The sequence below is a fragment of the Apodemus sylvaticus genome, chromosome 17, assembly GCF_947179515.1.
Source record: "Apodemus sylvaticus chromosome 17, mApoSyl1.1, whole genome shotgun sequence".
Taxonomy (NCBI): domain Eukaryota; kingdom Metazoa; phylum Chordata; class Mammalia; order Rodentia; family Muridae; genus Apodemus; species Apodemus sylvaticus.
The window spans coordinates 66,675,209-66,693,307 of NC_067488.1; the positions used below are offsets into that span (position 1 = coordinate 66,675,209).

The 18,099-nt window shown below is 45.2% G+C and overlaps 1 protein-coding gene across 3 annotated transcripts in view; it reads right to left on the minus strand.

Annotated features, from left to right (window-relative positions):
- Positions 1-4,413: 4,413 nt before the first annotated feature.
- Positions 4,414-18,099, minus strand: part of Nckap1l (NCK associated protein 1 like) — a 43,211-nt gene continuing 29,525 nt past the window's right edge. For all 3 annotated transcript variants that reach the window (XM_052161153.1, XM_052161150.1, XM_052161151.1), the window contains 9 exons: positions 16,919-17,016; positions 16,708-16,801; positions 16,483-16,565; positions 16,193-16,273; positions 13,170-13,263; positions 12,229-12,345; positions 11,661-11,770; positions 10,008-10,097; positions 4,414-5,831 (listed from right to left, as the gene is read on the minus strand). In XM_052161153.1, coding sequence (XP_052017113.1) covers positions 5,700-5,831; positions 10,008-10,097; positions 11,661-11,770; positions 12,229-12,345; positions 13,170-13,263; positions 16,193-16,273; positions 16,483-16,565; positions 16,708-16,801; positions 16,919-17,016 — 899 coding nt within the window. In that variant the 3' untranslated portion in view covers positions 4,414-5,699. The remainder of the gene's footprint in view (positions 5,832-10,007; positions 10,098-11,660; positions 11,771-12,228; positions 12,346-13,169; positions 13,264-16,192; positions 16,274-16,482; positions 16,566-16,707; positions 16,802-16,918; positions 17,017-18,099) is intronic.

The window sequence follows — 18,099 nt, forward strand, 5'->3', positions numbered from 1 at the left end:
TCGCCTCCCTCCTCCGCCGCCGGCCAGGGCCCCCTCCCTCCGCTCCCCTCCCTGCTCCTCGACCCGCCCGCCCGCCCGCCGTTCTACCGCGCAGTACAGCCACTCCTCCCCCTCGCCTGGGAGCGCAAGGGAACCTAGGGGTGCACACACTCAGGAGCGCCCAAGGGCGAGCGCGCGCACAGGCGCCCGGCACGAGTGGCTGCCGCGTGTGCCCTTGCGCGCGGGGGGGGGGGGGCTGGGGGGCGGGGAGAGGGGTAGTGCGTGTTGACAGCGCGCACGGGCGGCCCGCAGGACTTCGTGTGGATGGTGGGGTGGTTCCCCCTGGGTGTGTTCAGAGTTTCTGTGAATGCGCGCATGTGGTCCTAAGATTCCACGCGTGGCTGGTTGCCCGCGTATCCTCGGTGGTCCTTCTTTCTCCCCGGAGTACCAGGCTGTGGGTGGAGTGAAGCCACAAGCCACAGAACCTAGCCAGGCCAACCCCCACACGCCCCGCTCCTGTCTTTGAAAGGAAAAGTTCTGGTGGCTCTGAGCGATACTAGCATCCCACAGCAGACCTCAGCTCCCACAGCCGGGTCTTCTGGACCTGCCTCGTAGCCTGCCCTACAGTGCCTCCTGCCACCCGCCTGGAGGGAATTTCTACATATTTTAAAGCTCTGCAGATCAAGCAGCCCCCATGCCTTCCTTAACTACCCAGTAACTGCACACAGCCAGGAAAGCAAGCCTGATAGCTAACCTGGCCTGCGGGCCTGCAGCCAGTCCAGCTCATTTCATTTTATTCTGCCTTCAGAGAAAGAAATGTAAGGGCTAAAGGCCCAGTGTAGAACAGCTTCTCTGCTGAATAAACATTTTGTGAAACATAGGGGTAGAATTTGAACTCAAGACTGTGTGACAGGACAAAACCTCTTCCATCCCACCGTGTCCCACCATGGGAACCAGTTCTGTTTCTCTATTCTCTGAATGAGCACCTACTTTGGCACTGTAGAAACTCTCATGCAATCTGCAAATAGAAATGGATTCACTGGCTGCTGGTTTTCTAACAAGCCACTAATCCAGGGTTCCAGAATATGAATTTTCATTTCAAGAACTCTGGGGTTTGGAACTCTCCAATCAGGAGGAGACAACTATGGAGTGGAGGCTACTATTTCCTCAGGCAAAGGAGGAGAAAAGATCAGAGGGGAAATGTCAGACTTCCACTGTGAAAAACTCCCAGGAGAAGTAGCCACCAGGAAGCACAGAGGCAGAAGGCTATAGTGGAGATGGAGATAGGGCCAAAAGTGACAAGAATCTTGGGACCTCACCTTTCATCAATTTAACTTCAACAAACATCACTGTTCCTTCCTCTCCAGAGGAGCAGTCACAGACCAGAGACTTCAGCATCTGAGACTCTATCACTCTTGCACAATGTAGTTTACAAAATTTATGAGCCAGCTCCTTTATCAACCGAAGAAGGGGTTGGCTGAAAACTACACAAGAATTATGACTTAGGATTAGAGTTGAAATGCTCTAACTTAAAAATGTCATTAGAACTAAGGAGTTTCCTGATACAGACAGGCTGTTCAACTGGAGGTGAAAGGGAAGAAGGGCTTCAGGGTGTACTGTCAACATTTCAACACAACAACAATTTCAACATGTTAACACAGTGGCATGTCCAGCTCTCCTAGACTCCCAACTCCTGACTCTTTTAAGAAAGGGGTCATTTATAGAATCTACCCACCACCCTTTCCATTTAACCAGAAAAGTGTGCCCAGAAGAAATAACAGTCCCACAGAGATCGCCTGAAAGTCAAAGCCAAGTCTGTCCAGGGGCCTTTTCCACTCTTTGGCTTTCACTTTCTTTAGTCACATGTTCTAGTATTCAGCTTTGCCCTCCTCCCTCTAGCTAAAGTGAAATCACATTTCAGCTTTATGAATTTCTAAAGAGACCAGAATATGAAGGTATTCGTGTCCCATTTGAGAAGTCAAGAAACAGCTATTCCTCTTTCCCTGTCAATCCCACCTCTCCTCCCTTCCCATACCTTTTCTAGGCCTTCTCCCCAGCCTCATTGCCTTCCTCCCTGTTCAGCTTCTGCTAAACTGCCCTGCCCTTACCCCTCGGAAAGTCTGCCTCCTCACACACCTTACCCCATGATCCCTTCCAACAAGCTCAGAGTTTGATAAAGACCAAAAGTGATGCTTTGGCAGCAGGTGACGGATAGATGTGATCTGCCTCCTACAGGAATGCTATTTAAAGGGACAGCCCCACAATCCTCTCTCTCCAAAGTGACAAGAGAAAAACCTGCTTTTCAGTCTCTACCATGCTGCAAACTCAGCTCAAGTTAACTTCTGACTTCCCCAATCTGCAACCTGGCCTGTAGCTCCTGCTTCCTATTCAGGTGGGAGGGAGAACACTTGACAATTCACTGAGGTGTGGGGGTTGAGGGGGGACTCATCTTCACCTCCTCTGATGACAGGTACTTGGGAGAGGCAAGAGGCCTTGTGGGGAGGAGGGCTGGAAGAACATTCTTCCCCCAACAACGTGAGCACATTTCAGCCATGTGCCAGCCTCTTCACAAAGTCAAACGTTGTGAGGGAAGAAATAACTGGTCCTGGTAGCAGGGTCTTAGATTAAGAAAGTTGGTCCTTAGCTGGGACTGCCCTTGCTTCAGGATCTAGTGTTCAGGCCACATTTGTTTTCTTCTTGTAAAATGTCAGTGGGAACCCCTACTTTCCTTGTCTAGACCTCAGGCTGCAGCTCAAGGCTGCTTCCCAGATAGAACAACACAGCATCCCTGCTGCCCAAATCAAAGACAGCACCTCAGCAAGCATCTCCCTGCCCCACCCCCACCTACAGGCCTGGTGAGAGGAATATTTCCATCTCACTACTGCAAGGAAGCTAATGGGGACTTAATGAAAACACTACATTAATGAAAATACTGAGGCCAGAACCAACTCTCTCTGCAAGTCAGAGCAATTAGGGTCAGCTCTTTGGGATCTAAGTCCTTTGGGGGTGGGGGGTCTAAGTCAAACAAGTTGAGAGATCTTAGAGCAAAAACAGTCCATAGTTGATTGTGTCCTAAGCTGTAAGAAGTCAGAGATCCTCCTCATTGAAGAAACAAGTACCTGAAATGCTGACGCATCCTGTTTTTTTCCTGCATCCCTTCACTTCTGGTCAGTCACCTTTCATTCCTGCTGGTAAAGGCAGTGGCATCCTTACCTCTCCTCTTTACTCCTTCTATAGTTTTTTTCAATTTTTTTCAATTTTTTTGAATTTTATAAAGAGATACCCTGTCAGGCAGAAAGTCCAGGACTAAGCATCAGACTTGGGTTCCAGTTCAGTCCAACACATGGCCTGATTCATTAAGTTATTGTCACTGAATGCTTCCTGACCTGCAGTATGGGAACCTTCCTTGCCTAGTTTGCAGAAATGCTGTAGGTATAGAAAAATGATTTGAAAAAGTATAGGTGGTAGATAAATGTGTGGGCATAATTACAGTCTCTGAAAGGAGATTATGTCAAGTTGCAAAATTTTAGCAGTAGAAAACAAATCTGTTGATGTGGGTGGGTTGCAAGAGGGAAATGGGAGTGATTATAAAATCTGTGTGGTAATAGAATTAGTTACTCTGTGTCTTGACTGTCACAGATATACAAGCCTGCACACAATAGTGCTGCATATACATACACAGGGAACTAGTGTAAGTAAAACTGGACCACCTAAATGAGATCACTGAGTTATATTAATGCCCCATTATCCTGGTTGTGACCATAAACTAGAGTATTATGAGATGTTACCATTGAATGAAATTGTGTGAGGGTAGACAACATAGTCTTTCTGTATTATTTCCTACAAGTTCATATAGATCTTGATTTTTTTTTTTTTAATTAACAAAAGGACATTATCCCTACCTCTATCACCTAGCTCTCTAGCTATCCTCTGGGAGGTTCTTCGTAAATGATTCTCTATGTTCATGAAGAAGGATTCTCAATGCCCCCCCCCAAGAAGAGGAACCAAGTAGACATGCAAAAGTATATGGTCAGCAGGGAGTAATGGTCTATACCTAGAATCCTACCACTTGGGAGGCTGATAGGAGGATTATAAATTTGAGGCTAGCCTGAATTACATAGCAAGACCCTGGATCAAGAGAAAAGAGAAGAGGTGTCATTGATCAGACACCCCTGAGCCTTTCTCTCCATATCAGCTGTGCTGGCAGTATCAGCTGGTCTGACACTGAGTCACCCCTTTGCACATAATGTCCTCTTCATAGGAAGGAAGGACAATTAGCTGAAGCATGAAGCTAGAGTCTCCGTTGCATCTATCCTAAAGTGCAGACAGTTGTTCCTAACAAAAATGTTTCTTGTTTGTGTGTGTCAAATGAAGGAAGTATTGACTAACCCCAAGTCTGAAGAAATGAAAAGCAAACACCCATACACAATCCCAAAACAGCTATCAGATTGTTTTAATGAAAGCTAGATGGTTGTGCTGAAAGCCAACAACAATTGCTTCCTCCTCATAATGGAAGCATGGGCACGACCCTAATTAATCAACGGGCTAATTATATTTTCCCATTCCAACTATTCTGGACCTGTGACACATATGATCTGTTATTCCAGCCCTCCCTGGAAATGACTGTGTGAATGAAGGATGGGGTTAACTGCTTTCTGCCATGGAGTTACTAAACCCAGTTAGTGCTATCTTAAATGCCCCAGGCTCTGTGACACTTGAAATTCTAATTAGTGCAGAAAAGGGCTAAGTTGAAACAGCTTGTACTCCCTCAAGGATCCCTACTCTTAGGCCCTCCGACCTAATGAGGTATGTGAAATTTAAGATCTACAAGAGAAGTCCCTGCCTGGAGCAACAGCTGTACTCAGGCTGACAAGGTGATTAGGGGTTAAGTTAGTCCGACCCATTAGGAGGTAGACTCCCCCCACCCAATGGTGTAGGAGGGAAACCCCACATAAGTCTGTTTCACTTGGCTATCAGGTGATCTGGATCGCCCCTCTCTATTCTGGGCTATGGAGACACAGAAGGAAAAACAGGCACAGTGAGAAAAAAAGAGATACACTTTTTACCCAAAGTAGGTAGGAGAGAAAGCTGACCATGATACCTCTGGAGGACACTTTCCCCTTGCCCCAGTAGAGAATGGAGTCAAGGAGAGATGGACTAAGAGCCCTTCGAAGAGAAGTGGATGCCTGTGCTGCTCTGCTGCAGAAGGAGCAGGCTGGACATTTGCTGAACACATTTGGAAAAGGAAGAGAGGAGATAATCGTCCTAATGAATGTGCAGGAGACAATAGCAGCTCCAGAGGGAGGATCATAAGCTCATTATGGTTTAATATGATGATTGATCATCTCTGCCCGCCAACATTATCCTAGAATAGTGATGAAGGTTCGAGAGACCAAAGTCTGTCAGAACTTAAGCTGAAGTCACTAGAAGATACACAATATGCTTATAGGTCACTGTTTTGTTTCTCATGGTTAAAAATTCATACGTGTGGTTCCACACTCCTTTATCTATAAATTGTCCTCGGTAGTCCCAGCCTGTCCCACCTCTCCATGATTCCTCAGCCCCAGATAATCTTCCTTATCCCTTTCAGCTGTGGAGCCTGACCTGTCTCTCCCTGGGGTCCCTCCCACTCTTCTCCCCTTTTGAAGAAATGGCTTCAACTTTCACTGCAGCATGGCTCTTGGCACCTCCAAAAGGGATGTGGCACCTCCCACATCCCTTCAGTGGGAATTGGATGGCAGACGGTTCAGGTAGAAGGCCCGGGAAACCTCCCGATATGCGTTGCGTAGTAGAACGTAAGGGAAACAGGACTCCAGCATGTCCAGGGTCAAGAAGGGTGACTCCTCCACCACCTGAAACACACGGCCAAGAGGTGAGGACTCCCAGAAGGCATCTGTAACAATGGCTTTCATCATACAGATCCTCGGCTCTTTGCAGCTCTGAGAATTCAAAGTGAGCAGATCTGACTTACTCTTCCTCTACTCTGGGTCTTGATCTGGCTCCCCAAGGCAGAGTGTTCTCCTGAACTCCATTTCAATGGCCCATCCCCTCCATCAGGGATAAAGTAAAGGGTACAGAAACAGAAGGCAAGGGAAAAGAAAAACAAACAAACCATTTTCCTAGATTCTCTCCTGTTCTAGATATTTAATCACATGGGGGCAGCACAGGCATGAATAAAGATAGACGATAGTGCTCACTCATCTCAAAGCTTTACAGCCAGGGAAACAATCACTACCGCAGGCCTTGGAGCAGAGAAAGAAGATGCTGGGGGGGGGGGGGTTGCAGAGCTGGGGCATGGGGGTGGCAAAACCACACGGGTCCTCTTAAACTGGGCTCCTCCCTCTCCCAGCACAACACCTGGGGAGCAGTAAGGATGCTACATAAAGGACCAGGCATGATTAATTGGTTTAATTAGATGCTTTTATGCTGTGGCAATCCCAGCAGTCCCCATAGCTAAACAGAAGATAGATCGGATGCCTAGATGAGACTAAGGGTGACAGTAAGGCTTTGAGAATGGGCAGAGATGCCATATGCTCAAAACAGCAGTGCAGCCTAGGGTTGAGCTGGGTTTCCATCTAGGTGGGAGAAGCAGGGTGTATTTCCTTAGAACTTGTTCACTCAAGAAATCATGTTCCAAAGAGGAGTCCCACATCCTCTGGTAATCCACATGGTGGGCCTTCCCCAATATGTCTGGTATTTCAAGTTCTGCAAATCCACTAAGGAAAGAGAATCTATCATGTCTGCTATCACACGTTTCTATTTCTCTCCAAAGATGCTTCAAGTTTTACATCAGGTAAGATTTTGCTATTTGCAAACGCATTCACACACAGTGTATACAACGGCCTCAAAAGAGCAGCAACATAGCCTGGAGGAAAGAAAACCCTCTGTCAAAACCACAGCCCCATGTCAGATGTGGTGACTCATGCCTGCCATCCCAACTCAAGGCTGAGGCAGAAGGAGTATCATAAGATTGGGGCCAGCCTGGGCCACATACCAGACTATCCAAGGCTGCATAGCAAACCTTGTCTAAAATTATTTAATTAATTTAATTAAAAATTTAAAATAAGATTTAAAAAATAACTAACAAAAATAAACTCTGAAGTTACAAGCCAAAGTCCAGTAACAGAGGGAGTTCCTTGCTTACTGAGATTTCCAATCCTCAGGCAGCAGATGCAGTCAGGGTGACAGCTTCAAAAAAGATCCATGGCTTCTATGTAGCACTGAGAGCAGCCCTAGACTGGAGGCCCAGAGATGTGGGTTCTAGCCCCAAATCAACCTATATAAGTTGAATATCATTCTACTCTTCCACTATTCCTCTACTATCAACCTTTAAGTCTCAGATAATGGCCAGGACCTGGTGTGGCTCTGACATCTAAGTTCTTGATTCTGAGAATGCTATCTCTTTCCCCAGGGACCCATGCCAGGAACAGACTGTCAACCCTGGGGTGAGCCATGCTCAGGTTGGACAGTGAGAACAGGAAGACCCTAGGGAGGGAAGTGCTGGCCAGATTGTGGGATTACACAAATAGCCTTTTAACTCAGAACACAGTGCCTTCCCTGCAATCATCTCCAATTTCTCTGTGGAAACATTTGCATTTAAATTGCTTTGCAGCAGCTAGTCCCTCAATCTTCACCTCAGCAAAATGTGCCCGGTCCTGTCTCTGCTCCTGCCAGGGCTACCAGGGACAGGAACCTCCCCATCTTTTAGGGCAGGCTTGGAGGTGGAGATAGGGCACAGGGGGTGGGTCTAAAAGGCAATTCACAACACAGTCACAACCTCCCACCTTCCCGAGGAAACAGAGGCATGCTTAAGTGGTCCTGAAACAAAAATGAGCACCAAGCACAGAGTGCTCCATTAATTGAGCATTTAATGTCTACAATGCACTTCCTCAAATGTCTCTAATTCTAACCAGGCCATTGTGGATAAAGTGCCATACTTTTGCTGGGTAATGAAGACATACATCTGCAATCACAGCACTCAGAACATTCAAGCAGGGACATTTTGAGTTCGAGGTCAGAATGAGCAATACAGTAAAACTGTCTCAGAAAGAAAGAGAGAGAGAGAGAGAAAGGAAGGAAGGAAGGAAAGACAAACAGAAGGAAAGAAGGAGGAAGAGGAAAAGGAAGAGAGAGAGAGAAGGAGGGAGGGAGAGAGAGAGAGACAGAGAGAGCAGTGCTTACCTACTGCATTTCTAGCATCCTCCCTCCTGGAGCCCTCACACACCCTACACACATGTACGCACTTCAAGTTCATTCTCAACCCCTTCCCCCATCATAATAAAAAAATGGGTAAGCCTTTTTTTGGGCTGAGACAAAGATACCACTCAAGGCCTCAGCCTTTAAAGAAGAGAGCCTGAGGGGGCGGATCTTAGGAATGCCTGTACCTATATTTCTAAGCCCACATATCACATTAAATTAAATTAAAAAATAAACTGGGTATGGTGGCATATGCCTGGAATAACAGCACTGTAGAAATAGAAGCAGGAGAACCAGAAAATCAAGGTCATCCTTGATTATATATCAAGTTCAAGACCAGCCTGGGACACATGAGAATCTCTCTCTAAATAAATAAATCTATGCTGTCATACTTTCAAAATATACCTTTCTATATTCATTGAAGTCTAAGAATGAGCTAAAAATGCTTAGACTGGGGCTGGAGAAATGGTGCCACAGTTAGGAGCACTGAATTTTCTTCCAAAGATACTGGGTTCGATTCTCAGCACCCACAAGGCATCTCACAATTGCCTGTAATTCCAAGATCTGACAGCCTCACACAGACATGCATGCAGGCAAAACACAGCGCATGAAAAATAAAAAATAAATTAAAAAGAAAAAAGATAAAGAATGCTTAGACTTGGACTAGAGAGCTAGCTCAGCTGGTAAAGGCACTTGTTACCAAGCCTGAAGACCTGAGTTCTATCTCACATGTAGGAGAATCAGCTCCTGCAAGCTGCCCTCAGAGCACACATGTACCACAGCATGGACATATACATACACAAATGAGTGTAAAATATTTCTTAATTCTTAGACTTACCAAAGTTCTATTCCTAACAAAACAAAAAGAGTAACTCAGTTTTAGTCAAGCACTCCTTCCCTTTCCACCCCATTTGAGGAGTTTTGTAAACACTCAGACTTCTCTACCTGAACATCTCAGCTGCAGCCATATACCCTTGGGTAGCAGAGGGACATTCACTGTCCATCCCAATAGGGTGGACTGGAGAACTCTAATGCCATACAAATCTTGAGTATATCCTATGAGTTGGAGCACATCCTCTCCTACTAGGCCAGAGAGGAGTAAGGGGGGGGGGAGGTAAGAAGAGGGTAAGGGCAGAGCCTCTAGACAGACCCAGCAGCTCTACCTGCCCAACTTGGAGAATCAGACTATCAGATGAAAACAGTGAGTAAATATGTTGAAAAGGGAAACAAGGCCATAAGGAAATCACATTAAAAAGTCAACTGAGTCAGAGCTCCAGGAACTTTCTGCCAAATTAGAGGCAAGCACACAACTTGAAAATCAAGGGAATGAGCATGAACTGCCTGATACACGGCCTTACCAAACTCCCTTACCTTACAACCAAAACTACTTCCTTCCTGTGAGCCCCATTCCTAAACCCTTTTAAGCCCCCTCTCTACTATCCAGTATTCTCTTCATAGTATTCTTGATGACAAGAAATACACTGGTAGGAAGTTTTGGAGAAAGCCAAAAGCATACTGAACAACCACCCAAAAAAGACTTTATTGCCTTCCTCCATGTCAAACTCAGGAGTACTGTAAGACAAGGGACCCAGGGGCTAGAGTCAACAGACTTCCCATTGTGCCTAGAAGTCCTTGAATGTTCTGATCTGCGATAACAGGTCAAGTCTAGAATGTTCACCAAAATATAAACACAGATCCAGAGGAACCAGGCAGACTTAAATTCTTAGTTAATGTTTTGGTTGATAATATGGCAGGGACCCAAAGACCCTAAAAAAGAATCTCCCGCTGGCCCTTCCTCTCTGTTCCCAGACCATCTTAAACAAGATACATACCAAGCGCATGAGCAGAGAAATGGATTCACGATTTCTGGTTTTGAGCTTGTCAGTCTCCTGGCCGAGCTGCAAGAGGCTGACAGAGGCCACCTGCAGAGGAAGCATTTATAAAGAAACAGATTTTTATGGAGGTCAGAATAGAACAGCCTCAGGCTACAGGAACTTAAGAAAAGATCAAGGAGTAGCCTTAAGAAGTGCTAGGCTGTTCCTGAAAGCTCATGGTAGGAAAGTATCAGGTCCCTAGGTTTGAGAGGCATACATTGCCTGCAAACCAAAATAAGTCCCAATGGCTTAGCCTGCTAGTGCAGACAAAAGGAGCTCATCAAATGCCAGAAAAGAGGGCACAAGGGTCAGGGAAGAACCTAGAACAAAGGCTGGTAATGCTGTGCACCTCTTTTCTTCAGCAGCCACTAGACACTGCTGCCATCAGACCGTTTACAGCTGACTCTGTACCCCAACACCAAGGATGAACCTCTGATTCAAATAGTGGTATTAGTATTCTCCTCCTATCATCTCCCAAGGGGCTGTCACCTCCATTCACTGCCAGGCCTCCAAAAGGTCAAGGAAATAGGTAGAAGCATTAATCACATAGCCTAGACCCAGGTTATCTAAACTTACCAAACAAGATACAAGGGAACAAATAAATGGAGTTGGGGATCTCTTTTCTTGGAGATCTTGTAGGAGTCTGCTTTACTTTTAAAATGGTTACAGCTCATTATGTCTAGTTGTTTGTCCCAACTTAAACAGAGACCCTGTAACCAACTTAATGAACCTGGCATGTACTTTTCAGAATAAAGGTATAATTTCTGAAAAAAATAATTATCATCTGTTGTTTCCTTCTGGAAGGAGAAAGATAAGGACATAATTATTAACTCAAGACCGTGCTTCACAAAGGAAGAGGCTCCCCATTGCTGAGAATGCTCAGGCAGCATAAGGGTAATGACCATGAGGCAGAATATATGGACAGAAATCCTCTATAAGGATCCAGAGTGGAAAACTCTAGGGTCTTTCTCAACTATGGAAGGAAATTATTTATTCAGTGTTTTTCCAGTCTCAGACAAAATCTACACAGAATCTATTCTGATTGTAAACTCCAGGCCTTGGAAATTCAGTCCAGGTGTTCTCAAAGTAAGATCCTAAATCCAAGCCCACTTGTTGGGAATGCTAACGTTTCATGATTTAAACCCAAGCTTGAAAACTGGTGAATGACAGTACAGAGTGGGAAGGGCCATTAGAGAGTATGAAACTCAGCATCACTGTGACTTTAATGTATCTCTGATCTCCTGGAGACCAAATTAGAAACATGAGGCTGGGCCTCACTCTGTATTCTAATTCAGGAGGTCTAGGGTAGAGATCAGGAGTCTATTTTAATAAACTCCTTAGGATATTCTGTTGTGCACCAACACGAATCACAAATCAACTTAATCTCTTTAGTTTATAAATGAGAAAACTGAGGCCTCAAAAGTCTGTCTGTCTGGAGGTCAGAGGACTTCATAGTAGCAAAAGTCAGATTTTCTCATTGTCTAATCATCTCCCCAAATATCTTGACAGAAGCTAAAATCCTAGCTGTAGGAAAGTTAAAAGCCTCCACTCTTCCTGCAAGAGATGTGAGATAGACTCTACAAAAGATGAAGTCAAACCACTTCCACTCACCACCAGAAACTCCTTGAGGTGCGTTTCAATGTTCTTGTTGTACAGAGTGAAGAGGGCAGCAGACACCTGGATGATGGCTTTGGTCAAACAGTGGATGTTGTTGTTGTAGCCTAGGTTAGCATGGAGGGAGGGGGGAACAAAGAGAACAACAAAATGAACAGCCCAGGTTGGCCCTACCTGAAAAATCTCTATCTCTCTCTTCTTCTGTGTCTCTGTCTCTGTGTCTCTTGTCTTTGTCTCCGACTTGTGTCTCTGTCTTTGTCTATGTCTCCCTGTTTCTGTCTCTGTCTCTTCCTCTCTCTCTCCCTTCCATCCTCCCCTCCTCTTCCCCCACAGGCTGGACTACCCTAATTGACACCAAAATAACTAGATGTCATTTGGGGACTAGAAGAAGTATATTCCTATGGCATTTTTTAGAATAGAATTTTATACACACATTCTCAAATGCTTTTTGAAACAGAAATTTACACCTTTAAGAAGTCAGAATGTTCCAAGTAGCTTATCTTTATTCTACCTCCCTCTCCAGCAGAAACCTGAATAATACTGCTCCTTCAAATCTACATCTTACCATCTTTCTCAATACTGAAGAAGGAAGAAGGGTCAGTGGCAAGGAGTGGGAGGGAAACAGCAAGAAAGATCAAGAGTAGGCATGCCACCTTATACTCTTCTTCAGGGGATGAGTTATCTGGGGGAAAAGAAAAGTATACAAGGAAAAGTAAGTTCAGCAAACTGGAATTATCTCCTACAGGGCTCTACTTCACAGACGCATAGTCACATGAGAAAATATCTCTAACATGATTTAGCATCTATTGTAGACAAGTTAGAAGTGACGAAGGAAGACAGAAGAAGTACCCAGTTATAGTGAGGCTTGAATCCTAGAGCCCTGCCCATGCCCATGGCAGAGCAAAACTCCCATCAAGAGCTCTGCTGACATGCATCCTAGGATACCTGTCAGCTTCTTCAAGAGCTGGAGAGGCAGAAAGGAAAGAGAAAATTCCCACTGCTCAAGAGAGAAAAAAAAAAATGGAAGAATCTGGCAAATTTGAAGAGCTTAATATCAATCCCCAGATTCAGGTCTCTTTGAGGTATATATAACAATAAATGGGCCAATCACAGAAATGTGTAAGGAACATGTATAATTGGGCCTGGGAAAGGACTGGAAGGTGCACAGGATCACTGAGGTGAACTTGGATGTCATTCCACACAACTTAATGTGAGACCATCTGCTATCTAGTTGTTCTCTCATTGATTCATTTGCATGAATATTTCCCCAAACACACCATAAGTTCACCGAGCACTTGCTGAACAAGAGATTCTCACTCAGAACTATCTTCTTCGGCTTGATCAACAAAACTTAAATCACCTCTGTGAGCATCTTCTGAAGGTTAGGAACTATACTTTATCTTACATCCTGTTTTATATCATCTAAATTCACAACCCCAAACAACGCCTTCTTTGACATTCCACCTGCCCAAAGTGGGGCACAAGCCCTTCTCTTTTCCATCTTACCAGTTTTCAGATTGGCAATGGCAGCTACCAAGGCTGGGTCAATGTCACAGCTCACCCCTGCAGCACATGCCAGCTCAAAGACACTCAGGGTGACCTGATAGAGAACAAAACAAAATCCTGAAGAGAAATTCTAGCATAGGAGAGGTGCTTGGCGGAAGCTACCAGCAACCAGGAAGCTTAGGTCATGGTATTTTAACTTATGGTTTACTGTTATTTTTCTAAATTGTCATCTCATGGCTTTCTATAGCCTGCAAAGGACAAAAATTCTTTATGGAGCTGTGGAGATGACTGTCAATAAAGTGGTTTTTTGCACAAACATGAGGACCTGAGTTTGAATCCCAGCACCCACATAAAAGAAGTTGTGCATGGTAGTGTACATTTATAACCCTAGGTCTGGGTCTAGAGTGGAGAGACAGGATGATCCTGGGGTTCTCTGGCCAGTTAGCCTAACCATATCAATGAGCTACCAGTTCAATGAAAGTTCCTATCTCACAAGATTAGATGGAGAAAAATTGAGGACACACATGTACATGCACCCATACACACAAATGCACAAACCCACATGACTATACATGCACAGTTTAGCATTCAAGGAAAACCTTATTTTCCTAAATGCTTCATTTAATCAGTGCAGCCAAGGTTACTCATTCACTTGTCCCAAATTACCATTTCCTTTCTTTCATGCTTTGGTCCAGGTCCTTTCAGTCTCTAATGCTGTTCCCTTTTCTGTTTACATCTAAGTCATGAGCATCCTTCGAGCTTAATTCAAGTCTTATAGGCCTTCATAATTCAGTCCCAACTCATCTCTCCTTCCTTTCTTGTTTTACTGACCAAGCACAGACCATACGAGACACCTGATATTAGCTGTCTTTTCAGAGGGGAAGCAAAACATGTGGCTTCTTCCCAAACAGAGTCTACATTTTAAACATCCTGTGGCATAGTAAAGGGAGAAGGCATTTTGGAAGTGAGATAGATCTTGGCTCAAATCTTACCACCACCACTTAGTCCCTGTGTTTAAAGGTTTTAGCCTCTTTGAGCCTCAGGATTCTCATCTGTAAAAATGGGGCAGTGATACTTATATCAGATTATATGTGTAAAGCATCAACCTTAGTGACTAACAATTCTTTCCCTCTTCTCCCTTTACTATAACCAGATCTTTGCACTTTTCTTCATCTTCCTAGTGTTTTACCAAGGACTGAGCACTTATATACAACATCAATAAAGGCTGACTGATTGATACCTGGATCTCTTGTTCATTGTACTCAGAATTAAGTTTTCAGAATGTAACTCAAATCACAACTCCCATCCCAAGTACTTAAGTACTTTTGAAGGTTTGTTTTTCTGTTTTTTTTGGGGGGGGGGGATTGTTGTTGTTGTTTGTTTGTTTTAAAGCACATTTTCCCACAAATATCCCACACATGTCATAGCAACACACTTTGTAAATAGTGTGAACCACTATTGGTAAAAATAGAACCAATACAGAAGCCACTTTCTGCTCAGCTTTATTTAAATCCCTTAGACCTGCCTGCCTGTGGCCACAGGCAAAGCAGATAGGGACACAGTGAATGATGTGTGGTACTGAAGGAAGAAAGGGATGGCTCACCACTCTCATTTTTTCTTCCTCTACTCTACCTCTGAGACAATAGAGACTTTCCTCCAGGCCATCCCCTTTCTCTACCCGTCTGCCTATGTACTCAAGTAAGCTGAGCTTAAAAGTCAGAACTGTACAGATGAAGTGAGCTAGACAAACTCTTGACAGGATGGAGCACTCAATCTCGTCATCAGCAACTGCTGGAAATCAGCTATACATCAAATCAAAACCTTCTAACAGGGGTGGCAAACCCACTCAAGTATCAACCATCACCTGACCCCCAGATGATTTGGGGCAGAAAAAGGAGGAAACTCCTTAAGTGTTTTGATTCCCAAGTAAGGAAGTTCCTAACATCTACTTTAATTCTTCCTGCTCACCACTTTAGACCTCTTTCCTTTAAAGGAATCAATCATAAGAGAAATAGCCTGTTCATTATACCAGAAGGAACTTGTCTCCAGGCTTTGGCTGTATTTCCTGTATAACACATTTGTTTGTACTAGAGGATTCAAAAGACAAGCTAGTTCCAAGGGTGGAGAAAATGGACAGTTAACTCCATTCGCCTGCAGCTCTCCCTCTCCCTCTCCCTCTCCCTCTCCCCTCTCCCTCTCCCTCTCCCTCTCCCCCCTCTCCCTCTCCCTCTCTCCCCTCTCCCTCTCCCTCTCCCCTCTCCCCTCTCCCTCTCCCCTCTCCCTCTCCCTCTCCCTCTCCCTCTCCCTCTCCCTCTCCCCCTCCCTCTCTCCCTCCTTCTCCCCCTCCCCCCTCTTCCCCTTCCCCCTCCCCCTCCCCTTCCCCCTCCCCTCCCTTCTCCCTCCCCCTCCCCCTCCCCCTCCTCTTCCCCCTCCCCCTCCCCCTCCTCTTCCCCCTCCCCCTCTCCCTCTCCTATGCCCCATGGTTTTCTGAAACAGATTTTAGGGGGACTGAAAGTTTAAGAACTGAGAGGGAGAAAAGGCTGAGGCAGGGGTACCTCTGAGGTAGGTAGGGTGGGTGGGAAAGGAAGGAACAAATCTTACAAAAAGTGCTCCTGACTAAGGAGGGGATCTGTTTGCAAGGAACTTGGCATCTGTTTTGCATATTGCTCATTTCAAGTGAAAACCTACTCCAGATCTTACCTGTCTCCCCACATAGATTTTTTTTTTCCAAGTCTCTCCGGGCTCCTACTTTCCTCTGTACCTCATATGGCTCTCTGGCTCTATCTTCCTACCCCCTGCCCCTCCCTCTCCCCCTCCCTCTCCCCTCTTCCCTCTCCCCCTCTCCCCCTTCCCTCTCCCCTTTCCCTTCTCCCCTGTCCCTCTCAAGGTCTGCCTGACCTGTTTCCCTACTCAAGTACCAACTCTTGCTCCTGTAGAATTCTTCAGAGTTCTTTACAAGATACTACAGACAACCTTTGTCTTCACTAAAAGTCATCTAACTGAATCCCAAGTTGCACCCCTACCTTAATGTCTGTGTCAGGGGTGACAAACTCCTTTAGGCACTCAATGGGGCCCATGAGAAAGGGGCAGTGGGTAGAAAAAACCTAGAGAAAGAAAAGATGAGTGGATCCAAAATCAGATTGAAACTGACAGGAAGGAGGCCTCTACTTAAGAAGCCAGGATTCCAATCCCCATTCCCCAGGCCCCAGGCCCAGAAGTTAAGCTCAGCCACCTCCCCTCCATGCTCCCAATGATTCATGTAAACCCTATCTGCAAAGAGGCCTAGGGTTTTGCAATAACCTTCTCCACTCACCTCCTGAAGTCCCTCTTGGGCCATGGCCCTAAAACTGAGAATCACCCCAATGATGGTCATTCGTTTCAGTACATTTTCAGCCCCTGAAGAGAACATGGGTTGTGAGAGAGAACAAGGGAAAATGGTGATGATTTTTGCTTTTCCAGGCCCAGCCTAACTCCCAGCTCCTCAAAGCCCCCAACAGTCACAATGTCTCCCTCATAGTTCCTTTAGGAAGGTGTTTACCTGTCAGCTGGGGCAGCAGAGATGCCATCAACTCTGGCTTGCTGAAGTTGGATCTGATCTGAACCAGTATATCCATGTTTTCCACCACCAACTTCTGCAGTTGAAGAAAACAGAGGCATACAGCAGGGAAAGAAATCAGCAACAGTCTATCTTCCAGCCCCCACTGGTACCAAGGCAAGACCTTTGCCCAGGCCCCTGCCGTACTATTTACCTTCAGTTCCACAATCTGAGATGTCACATGCCACATCAGGTTTTCACTCAGGAACTTCATGCCATAGGGGCCAAGAATTTCAGCCAAGGCTCGCATCTCTGGAATAGAATTTCAAAGGGGGCACAAGTCTTTGAATATTTAAAATGTTGTCTAGGAAGGAAAGAATATGGGCAGCTGAGGGGGGTGAAACTCTAGTCCTACATAGGTCTGGCTGCCTATGGGACAATATCCCCATTTCCCATGGGTACCTATAGTGTGACTCACCTCACATGATGATATCTATTTTCTTCTTTTTGAAAAAACAAAATGTATGTGTCTGTGTGGTACCTGAATGTATGTGCACCATGAGCATAAAATTCCCACATAGGCCAGAAGAGGACATCAGATCCCATGAAGCCAGAGTTATAGACTGTTGCAGCTATTAGAGCTCAAGCTCCAGTCCTCCAGAAGAGTAGCTGGTGCTCTTAACTGCTGAGCCATCTTTCCAGGCCCCCATTTGTTTCTTATATGAATCTGCACTTCTCAGTCCCTTTTTCTGTTTTGCTATTGTTGTCCTAGCTAAACTTGCTTTATTAGATACAAAGCCTCAAAGAAGTCACTAAACCTCTCAGAGCCTCTTTGTTCCTCTATAATGTGAAAAGAAATCATGAATTCTTCAGAGTTAGTAGGAGCATAGAAAACTGCAGTGATAAACACTGTAGGAAACTTGGTACAGATGAAAAAGGGGTATCTTATGTGGTCATTACCAAAAGCCCTATGCGGTATGAAGCAGAGGCACTTCGCCATGGCTTTACAGGTGATGAGATTAGGTGCTTGACTAAGGTAAGTTAATCACATCAGAGGAATGTCCAGAAACCTAGTGCAATGCCTCCCCATCCCTGAAGAGACAATGCTTATGCATCTGGGGTCTCATTTCTCAGACTTGTGGTATTTAATTTCTCACTGGCCTAGTTTCCCCTTGAACTGCCTTTTCTTTTTTCATAATCAGCACACATTCCCCAGAGTCTCAGTTCTTTTTGCTTTAAATTATTTATTCTTCCAAATCTACCCAGCCTGCTTTTACCCTTTGTGAGTTAAGTCAAACTTGCCTGGGGGAATCCCAGGTTGGAAATCCTAGTGGCAAGCTCAGGTGAAAGAGGCTCTAGCTGTGATCTTTGGCTATGGGCCATTCCAGCAAGGGA